Source organism: Poromitra crassiceps (assembly GCF_964638095.1).
Source record: "Poromitra crassiceps genome assembly, chromosome: 11".
In the NCBI taxonomy this organism is placed as follows: domain Eukaryota; kingdom Metazoa; phylum Chordata; class Actinopteri; order Beryciformes; family Melamphaidae; genus Poromitra; species Poromitra crassiceps.
The window spans coordinates 40,067,341-40,078,263 of record NC_139643.1 but is presented as its reverse complement, the minus strand read 5'-3'; the positions used below and the strand labels follow the sequence as shown (position 1 = coordinate 40,078,263).

Below are 10,923 nucleotides of genomic sequence, written 5' to 3'. Positions count from 1 at the left end.
GTAAAATGTGGGCGCATGGGATTGTGGGTAATATTTTGGTCAGGGGTAGTCTAATATTTTGGTCACTGGCACCATCTACTGGATGAAAATAGAACATGGATCGATGATTTTCTTTTTCTTTTTTTAGATTCTACGAGATCTCGCGAGACGGGACTTCAAACTCAATTTCAATGGAAACGCCTGCAAGTCGCAATTGTACTTTGTCGAAATTGTAGAAATTATTTTGCGAAAAACTGTAATGGAAACACATTCATAGACACCCCTACACCTCAGCATCACAAAAAGGCTTCTCCTTGCTGAGTTTGTGTAGGGATGGAGACACCTCTTCCTGGAAGGCAGTCTCCAGCACCTTCAGGATGGAGCTGCGAATGTTATCCTTGAGATTCTGACTCATGAATACATACAGCAAGGGGTTCAGGCAGCTGTTGAAAAAGGCCAGGCTGGTGGCTATAGGGATGCCAATGGTGGTGACATGATCTAAAGTTTCACTGAACTCAGACTCAGGAGCCGTGTGGTTCACCATCTGAATCAGAGACATGATGTGATAGGGAACCCAGCACAGGAAAAAAGTGGTGATGACAGCAGCAATGATTTTGAAGGGGCGGCTTGACTTGCTGGCCAGGGAACGGTTCCTCCTCAGACGATGGATTATCACAGCATAACAGGAGACAATGATAGTGAAGGGAACTACAAATCCCAGAATGAAGCGGGTAATGATCATGGCCTGATGACGAAACTGCCGCAGCTGAACTATGGCCGGCGTTTCGTCATCAGATAAGGAAAAGTTGTTGAAGCATTGAACGAAGCCCTCTATCTCAAATGTGTCCCTGAAGACGAAGTAGGGAGTGCTGAGAACCAGAGCCAGTACCCAGACACACAGACTCACACAAGATGCCTTGCGTACACTCCGGTGGTTCTGGGCCCAGACTGGCCACACCACAGACACACATCTGTCTGCACTGATGACCACCAGGATGTAGATGCTGGCAAACATGTTCAGAAAGGCTACAGTGCTGTTAAGCTTACACATGAATTCGCCGAAGGGCCAGTGGAAGTCCATAGCAGTGGAGGTCACACCCAGGGGGAGGAACGCTGTGAAGAGTAAGTCAGCCACCGCCAGATTGAGGAACCAAATGGTGTTAACCGTTTTCTTCATTTTAAATCCTGTCACCCAGATCACAACTCCGTTTCCCAGAACCCCAAGCACAAAGGCCAGGCAGTAAACGAGGACAGACATGATGTTGAGAGACTGTTTGAGTTCAGCATGCAGGTCATCATACTCGTTTGTTGCATTTTCCTGGGAGAAAGGAGTAGTGGACACATTCTCCATCATTGACTCGTGACCTGTAATAGCAACATGAAAAATTAATACTTCTTTCTCATCATACCTTGTCTGTTTTGTAATATGATCTACCTGCAATTTTATTATCATGTCCTTAGAGGTAATTAACGCTACTTAATAATAAATTGGACTTGTTTTACAAAATATTGAAATTATTTTTCATCAAGCATTATATAAAATATTTTTCAAAATTTGAAATTATTTGGTATAGCTCCACTACAGTCAATTTCCTAAGAGGCATTTAAAATAAATCAGTTATTCACAATCACAGTATGATGTAACATGAATTGTGCAACATTGGCAAGAGCAGTTAATTGGTGAATAATTCTGTTGACATAGCCTACACCAACATAAAGTCAAAAGACAAATATTAAAATTACATTATAAAGAATATGTCTTCTTATTAACTTTCTTGACACAGAGAGTAAAATAAGAATACAATTTCAAATCAGTCTGTGGTGAAAATGATTATGTGGTTTCACAGGTTTTTCTGAATTGTAAATTTCTGAGCCAGGTTTGGCTACATGCACACAGCAAAGCAACTTGTCATGGGATGAAACTCCCATCGGATTAGAGATCCCATCGCACATTTGATTAATTATTAACTTGATAAGGTCAATGTCTAGCGATGAATAAAAAAAAAGATCAAAACTAATATGACTATCAAACTGAGATTCATCTGGGAATTAACGACCAAAATAGGAGAAAAATAGCCTAGAAAAAACGGCTTGTTGATGCTTTTTTCATTAAGAGGTTATTTTAAGAGAGATGACATCTGTTTGATTAACTGATCACCATAGAGGTTGAAGACAACCTTAAAAGGTGGCCTTTGAGCTACTACAGTAAAAACAGAACATTTGGACAAACTGTGTTTAGGTGGTTTTCCCTTCATCACATCTCTGTGTAAAATGGTTATCTAGGCATGTTCAGATCTTTAATATTCGCTACATTAAATGTTGGAATAAGAAGAACAGTAAAGGCAGCCTACCGTTCACTCTGATGGATTTGTCGTCTGCGTCAGAGCCTCAGAGTCCTTTGGAGAGAGGCAGACTTCACGCTATGAGAAGAAAATAGGGTAAAAACCTACTTATACATCAGCACTCATCTAATGAAGACTATGTGCAATCACAGAACGCAATAGACTTGCTCTTCACGTTACTGTAGGTTCCCCGACAACTCTTGTGTGAAGGATAACAAGCTACTTTTTTTGTGGTTGCTGCAGCATAGCGGGTGGTTATATGGCTGAACAAACTGACTAACGTCACTTTACCGGTATGCAATTCACACCATAAGCAACGTCAAAGTTGCTCAATATCTTGTACTGTATTTGTGAAACTGCTTATCTCACACCCACAGCACATGTGGTAAAACAACAACTTGGGTATGCAGATAAGTATCTCAGAATGCAACACATCACATCTTTCAAGAGGGCATGAAACATTTGATCATGTGACTCTCATCTGTATTTCACCTCAGACAAGACAGCACACTGCTTTCAAGTCTAAAATGTACCTAGATTTGCTAGAAAGATGAACATTTCAGCTTTTCACCAACTAGGGCGTTGATAGATGATGTCACTATAGGTTGACTGGACATATACGCAGATTATTGCTGCATTCAATTGGGCTTGTGTTTACGACATAAATCCACTTGAACGACCCCCTCGTATTCATGACTTGGTATGTGGAATATTTCTGAAAGCTTCGACGCTCACGACTTGTGACGTGCCTGTGACGTTTTCACAAAATGACGCATTGGACATTGACGGAAAGTAAATATATTGACATTTTAGCTGTATAGAGCTTTTCATAGTCATTTTATAATATGTCTGAGGAACATGTTGATATTCTCAACAGTCTCATCTTGTTTCCTGCAAGCCACTCGCTAGCTAGTGGTAGCCACGTTAGCCTCGGTGGCTTCTAGTCAACTGCGCATGTTCACGACATGACCACTTGAATGCCAAGCATATCGTGTACACAACTTCCGGTCTCGTATTCACGGTAAACACAAGGCGAATTGAAGGCAGCATATGACATGATGGGCCCTCACAGTGCACATGCACACAATTTAGGCCAGAATAATAACTAATAAAGACTCTGGGCCGGATTATCCATATATCACATCGGGCGAGTGCCCATGGGCACCAGCCAATTTTCCTTGTTGGGGGGGCACCACACATTCAAATTTAAAAAAATTATAAGATTTGTCATATTTTCTTTGTATATTAGGCATACTCTGCGGCCAAAATTAATCTTTAATACTAAAAGAATATGCGTGTTCACCACAGTCAGGTTTTTCTTAAATAATAAATAGATCAATAAAATGTTTTCAAATTATCCCTAGGCTGCAAACTCAATCAAACCATGCAGATCAAAGTGGTTTCTGCCGAGAGTAATGTTAGTGTTACTCAGAGGCTATCTCAGTAATCTCAGGCTAGTTCCCCCCAGACGCTGTTTCTAACTCGGTGTGAGAGCGCGCTCGCGGTCGCTGCTGGAGGAGCCGACTAGAGGTATGTGCACACGGCCGTGTGCTCCATAACAGTTGCGGCCACGTGCGACTGCACACCGCGGAAAAAGTGCCTGAAAATCGGACTGGTAATCCTGTAACACCATTCAAGCTTATTCAGGTAAGATATTAATAATGTAATGACACATCCTTTGAGAAACTGACTATAATCATTATAGTCCGTTTCTCATCAAAGTTGGCACATGTCTTCATTATAGCATAATGAAGACATGTGCCAACTTTGATGACGTGGTGTTCAGTATTTTAAGAGCACAGGGGTTTTTTTGTTCCTGAAAACCATTTTGGAGATAAGTGGTTTTCATCGGACAGCGACGATATATACTTTTCCCCACACATCTTTTCATTTTGAAAGGGTCTACAATAATCGGTAATGACCAATTTAGGTGAGCATACAAACTTAACTGCACTGAGTATCATCATATCCCACATTTCTTCCCTCCACTCACATATAGTTTTGATAAATGTCTGTGCGCTGACTGGGTACATGTCCATCATGTGTCACGTTTGTGTGAAACGGGTTGTAATTTTTGTTCCAGCCGGTGGATGAAGCAATAACATCAGCCTTATGCTGAGCAGATTATGGGATGTGCATTACAAATGGAAACATATTCAAGTCCAATCATTATATTTTAATAAAAGCAATAATGATAATAATAACAACAATGGCAACAATAATAGCCCAACAACATAACCAGATACATTTTTCCAATAGCTTGATCATATCTGAGAAGCAGGCCAGCAAAACTCTTTCTTCTGGATCGAGTAATTATTTTACATAAAGTATAGTATGTAAATACACTAGGTATCTCGCGTGCTTGAATCCTAGGCTCGCCCTGCAGCTCACATACGCAGCTTGGCCACCGCGTGGCCTTGCCCGCAGCTCGGCTGCTGCGTGGCCTCGCCAGCCCTATTGGCGCACGCGCAATGTCTCCCTCTCTCTCTCCCTCAGTCTCTCTCCCCGTCTCTCTCTCTCACCCTCTCCCTCACGCTCTCTTTGTGTGTGTGTATCACTGATGACATCACAATGATGGTATGACATCATCAGTGATGTCACTCTGACATCACCAGTTGCCCTCAATTGCTCAAGTGACATAATGACATCATCAGTGGGACAAAAATTGAAACAGAGAGAGAACAGAGATTGCACACATGCGCCCTTTAAATCCACTAGGGATCACTCGAATTCACAGCTCGCACGCTGCGCGGCCTTGCCCGCAGCTCGGCTGCTGTGTGGCCAATGAGACCAGCATCACTGAAGATGTCAGATTTATGACATCACTGATGATGTCACAGTGGGATTTATGACATCAGTTATTATGTTAGTGGGATTTATGACATCACTGGGATGTATGACATCACTGATGATGTCACAGTGGGATTTATGACACCACTGATTGTGTCACAGTCAGATTTATGACATCACTGGGATTTATGACATCACTGATGATGTCACAGTGGGATTTATATCATCACAGATGATGTCACAGTAGGATTTATGAATGGATTTATGACATCACAGTGGGACAATCACAGTGGGACAGAGAAACAAACAAACAAACAAACAAACAGACAGAGCCCCAGCTCCCATTTATATACCGATGATGATGATAATGTTTCAATCTCAGAGAATGCAGATATTTTAAAGGAGAACTTCACCCCCCAAAAAATGATGATTTATTTAGCACATTATCTCACACATATCCAAAAACTAAACAGTTTTGCAGGCATTCATTTAGTTTGACAGTTATTAAGATTTTATTTGAATTAAGTTGTTTACAGTTTTTGGATATGTGTGAGATCTTGTGCAAAATAAATCAGCATTGTTTTTTGGTGAAGCTCTTCCTTTAAAGGGTCCTTATGAAACAATATAAAAAAATGCTAAAAAAGAAAAAGATCAAAAAGAAAAAAAATATTGGCACATTTACAATGGTTGTGTCATAGACACCCCTACACTTCAGCATCAGCAAAAGGCTTCTCCTGGCTGCGACTGTTCAGTACGGCTGAGTTTGTGTAGGTGTTGGATGGAGACACCTCTTCCTGGAAGGCAGTCTCCAGCACCTTCAGGATGGATCTGCGAATGTTATCCTTGAAATTCGGACTCATGAATACATACAGCAAGGGGTTCAGGCAGCTGTTGAAAAAGGCCAGGCTGGTGGCTATAGGGATGCCAATGGTGGTGACATGATCTAAAGTTTCACTGAACTCAGACTCAGGAGCCGTGTGGTTCACCATCTGAATCAGAGCCATGATGTGATAGGGAACCCAGCACAGGAAAAAAGTGGTGATGACAGCAGCAATGATTTTGAAGGGGCGGCTTGACTTGCTGGCCAGGGAACGGTTCCTCCTCAGACGATGGATTATCAGAGCATAACAGGAGACAATGATAGTGAAGGGAACTACAAATCCCAGAATGAAGCGGGTAATGATCATGGCCTGATGACGAAACTGCCGCAGCTGAACTACGGCCGGCGTTTTGTAGTCATCAGATAAGGCAAAGTTGTTGAAGCATTGAACGAAGCCCTCTTCCCTAAATGTGTCCCTGAAGACGAAGTAGGGAGTGCTGAGAACCAGAGCCAGTACCCAGACACACAGACTCACACAAGATGCCTTGCGTACACTCCGGTGGTTCTGGGCCCAGATTGGCCACACCACAGACACACATCTGTCTGCACTGATGACCACCAGAATGTAGATGCTGGCAAACATGTTCAGAAAGGCTACAGTGCTGTTAAGCTTACACATGATTTTGCCGAAGGGCCAGTGGAACTCCATAGCAGTGGAGGTCACACTCAGGGGGAGGAACGCTGTGAAGAGTAAGTCAGCCACTGCCAGATTGAGGAACCAAATGGTGTTAACCGTTTTCTTCATTTTGAATCCTGTCACCCAGATCACAACTCCGTTTCCCAGAACCCCAAGCACAAAGGCCAGGCAGTAAACGATGAGAGACATGATGTTGAGAGACTGTTTGAGTTCAGCATGCAGGTCATCATACTCGTCGTCTATTGCATTTTCCTGGGAGAAAGGAGTAGTGGACACATTCTCCATCATTGTCTCGTGACCTGTAATAGTAACATGAAAAATGAATACTTCTTTCTCATCATACCTTGTCTGTTTTGTAATATGATCTACCTGCAATTTTATTATCATGTCCTTAGAGGTCATTAACACTGTTGATGCTTTTTTCATTAAGAGGTTATTTTAAGAGAGATTACATCTGTTTGATTAACTGATCACCATAGAGGTTCAACACAACCTTAAAAGGTGGCCTTTGAGCTACTACAGTAAAAACAGTAAAAAGTTGGACAAACTGACTTTAGGTGGTTTTCCCTTCATCACATCTCTGTGTAAAATGGTTATCTAGGCATGTTAAGATGTTTAATATTCGCTACATTAAATGTTAGAATAAGAAGAACAGTAAAGGCAGCCTACCGTTCACTCTGGTGGATTTGTCTCTTGCATTTTCCTGGAAGAAAGGAGTAGTGGACACATTCTCCATCATTGACTCGTGACCTGTAATAGTAACATGAAAAATTAATACTTCTTTCTCATCATACCTTGTCTGTTTTGTAAAATGATCTACCGGTACCTGCAATTTTATTATCATGTCCTTAGAGGTAATTAACACTACTTAATAATAAATTAGACTTGCTTTACAAAATTACAAAATAATTTTTCATCAAGCATGATATAAAATATTTTTCAATATTTTAAATTATTTGGTATACTGTAGCTCGATTTCCTAAAAGGCATTTAAAATAAATCAGTTATTCACAATCACAGGATGATGTAACATGAATTGTGCAACATTGGCAAGAGCGATTCATTGGTGAATAATTCTGTTTATATATTGTAGCCTACACCAACATAAAGTCAAAAGACAAATATTAAAATTACATGATAAAGAATGTCTTCCTATTAACATTCTTGACACATAGAGTAAAATAAGAATACAATTTCAAATCAGTCTGTGGTGAAAATGATTATACGGTTTCACAGGTTTTACTGAATTGTAAACTTTTGAGCCAGGTTTGGCTACATGCACACAGCACAGCAACTTGTCATGGGATGAAACGCCCATCGGATTAGAGATTCACACATTTGATTAATTATTAACTTGATAAGGTCAATGTCTAGCGATGAATAAAAAAAGAAGATCAAAACTAATATAATGACTATCAAACTGAGATTCATCTGGGATTTAATGACCAAAATAGGAGAAAAATGGCCTAGAAAAAAAGGCCTGTTGATGCTTTTTTCATTAAGAGGTTATTTTAAGAGAGATCTTACATCTTTTTGATTAACTGATCACCATAAAGGTTAAAGACAACCTTAAAAGGTGGCCTTTGAGCTACTACAGTAAAAACAGTAAAAAGTTGGACAAACTGAGTTTAGGTGGTTTTCCCTTCATCACATCTCTGTGTAAAATGGTTATCTAGGCATGTTAAGATGTTTAATATTCGCTACATTAAATGTTAGAATAAGAAGACCAGTAAAGACAGCCTACCGTTCACTCTGGTGGATTTGACGTCTGCGTCAGAGCCTCAGAGTCCTTTGGAGAGAGGCAGACTTCACGCTATGAGAAGAAAATAGGGTAAAAACCTGCTTATACGTCAGCACTCATCTAATGTAGCCTATATGTGATTACAGAACGCAATAGACTCTATCTTCACGTTACTGTAGGTTCCCCGACAACTCTTGTGTGAAGTAGGATAACAAGCTACTTTTTTTCTGGTCGCTGCAGCATTGCGGGTGGTTATATGGCTGAACAAACTGACTAACGTCACTTACTGCTATGCAACTCACACCACAAGCGAAGTTGCTTAATAATCGTGCAATCTGAAACTCTGATCTCACACCCACAGCATGTGGTAAAACAACAACTTGGGTGAGCAGATAAGTATCTCAGAGGACCTATAATAACCTACCTTCTCACTGTGTGGCAAGCAGCAGAGAAAATATCTAAAACGGCTCAAAAATGGCATTTGAATAGCCCAATTTTTAATAACCACTCACTACTTACTGGGAACGCAACCTTTTATTTTTCTGCTTGGAGTGATAGAGGCACATGCTCCCCTGAAAGAAAATAAAAAAATATTTGATCACAAAAAAAGAAGAAAAGATAAGTATCTCAGAATGCAGCTAGTTGATCTGTATTTCACCTCAGACAAGACAGGACACTGCTTTCAAGTCTGAAATTTACCAATTTTAGCAAGGTGTCTTTGATATGAGTTGCATTCAAATTGGGTTGGAAGGGAACTGGTGGGATTAGCGTGATTCTCCCAAGTGCTACGTCCTGCCGATGAAGCTCCCCCTGTCAGATGAAAAGAAGCAGCTGCAACTGGGCATGTGTCGGAGGAAGCATGGCGCTATAGTCTCAGCTCTCCCCAGAGCGACAGAGGGTGGAGCAGCGACCAGGGCAGCATGGGGGAAAATTGGCCAAGTGCAAGTGGCGAGAAAAGGGGGGGAGACGAACCACAACCATACCCAAACCCTAACCAGATTGTTGTACTTGCCTAACCCTAATGTTTTAAAATAAGATAAATGCTTGTTAAAAATGTGTGTGGTTTGAGCAGGAATCAAACCCCAGTCCTCAGACTGTAAGTGCCTTACCCATCAAGCCACAAGCCATAGCACAACCTGAACTGAACATGTTTCACCCCTAACCCTCATTTTAACCCAAAAATAATTACCGTACTTGCCGCACGGGGGGGCGGGGGGGGGAGGAGATAAACGTGTACAGGACGAGCTTGCAGAAGCCCTGCACAGCTCGCCGTGGCTCAGACACAGGTGGACACAACGAGAGGGGACTCAGTGTTCAGCAAATGCAGTTTTCGTTCCGGACGAACAGTACTGCTTTTGTCCACAGGCGCCGCTACAATCAACACAAAATGAAAGTTCCTCATTAATCTCTTTTTTGTTTTTCTTCTTAAAAACAATATAAGTATATGAAATGCCGGCACATTTGTAATGTCTTTCCACCGGGGCCCCTTGTCATATTATGGGATGCATGCTGCTAATGTCACCTGCTGTTTAGCAGCCTTTTGGAGCCATTTGAACGACTTCCAAACGGGCTCCTCGCTTGCAGAAGCGCCGCGTGCTGCCATCTTGATACTGTGTTTGTCTCTGAGGGGAAATCTGCGTGAGCATCGACTGTGAAAGCTCAGGGAAGCGGCGAGGCTTGATTTACAGAGAGCGATCTGTGCCGTACTTACTCGGGTTCAAGTGAATCTCGCTTTTCATTTTTACACATCATCGCCCTAAAGCATAACATTTTCAAATTAATTGATAAACTCAATTTATCGCCCAGCCCTACGGAACAGTAAAGACACGACGATCGCTGTTTCGGCAGATTGCTAGCCACGATTTATCACAGGGCCAATCATCATGGCCTCATTAAAACACATTAAAACACAATCTGTGTGTTTTAATCTGAGTGAAATGAGACACAGGTTAAATCACCTAATTTTCAAAAGGCATCAATTGAGTGTCAAAAGTGGGATAAGAAGGCCAGGCGTTTGATCAGATTTAGCAGAGTGTGTTTTCTTTTGTGCGGAGCTATTAGAGACTCCATCATGATCTGCCCCCTTGATAAATCTAAACTCTAAGTGAGAGAGATATTAGTCTGAGGTCAGCCTAATGGACTGCCTACTGCCCGTTGTGTTTGGTAGTGTGTGTGTGTGTGTGTGTGTGTGTGTGTGTGTGTGTGTGTGTGTGTGTGTGTGTGTGTGTGTGTGTGTGTGTGTGTGTGTGTGCGCGCGCGTGCGTGCGTGAGCATGTCTTCTGTGTACAAGTGTGTGTACAATGATTAAAAATGACACCATATTTGTAGCTGCATGCAAACAATTATGTGTGCCCCCTCGTATTTGTGTTATAGAAAACCCTATAACTATTCATGAAGCCGTTTTCCCTTTAAGGCTACATACTCGTACATTGTTAATATGAAATAGCACATTAATAAATCAGCAGAGCCCCCGCAGGTAAAGATTTGCTGCGAGGAGTAAATGGGCTTTGCGTTATGCGTGGTCGATTAAAACCATCACCGAGGATCAAGCGTA

General features: G+C 41.6%; 2 protein-coding genes across 2 annotated transcripts; both read right to left on the bottom strand.

Moving 5' to 3' along the window:
• Nucleotides 1–262: 262 nt before the first annotated feature.
• LOC310785019 (chemerin-like receptor 1) lies at nucleotides 263–1,330 on the bottom strand (the record flags this gene model as incomplete). The annotated part of the gene is made up of 1 exon (XM_083646025.1): nucleotides 263–1,330. The coding sequence occupies one exon, from the start codon at nucleotides 1,328–1,330 to the stop codon at nucleotides 263–265; it is 1,068 nt and encodes a 355-aa protein (XP_083502151.1).
• Nucleotides 1,331–4,541: 3,211 nt separating this feature from the next.
• Nucleotides 4,542–8,469, bottom strand: LOC310785605 (chemerin-like receptor 1). The gene is made up of 3 exons (XM_083646739.1): nucleotides 8,373–8,469; nucleotides 7,298–7,378; nucleotides 4,542–6,927 (listed from the first exon to the last, which is right to left on the bottom strand). The coding sequence occupies exons 2-3, from the start codon at nucleotides 7,365–7,367 to the stop codon at nucleotides 5,816–5,818; spliced, it is 1,182 nt and encodes a 393-aa protein (XP_083502865.1). The 5' UTR covers nucleotides 7,368–7,378; nucleotides 8,373–8,469; the 3' UTR covers nucleotides 4,542–5,815.
• Nucleotides 8,470–10,923: the final 2,454 nt, after the last annotated feature.

Excerpts from the sequence above, each read along its gene's own strand:
- LOC310785605 (XM_083646739.1), bottom strand. The coding sequence starts at position 7,367 with ATGATGGAGAATGTGTCCACTACTCCTTTCTTCCAGGAAAATGCAAGA. Across the intron at positions 6,928-7,297 it reads CAAATCCACCAGAGTGAACG|GTCACGAGACAATGATGGAG; the intron begins GTAGGCTGCCTT and ends TTACTATTACAG.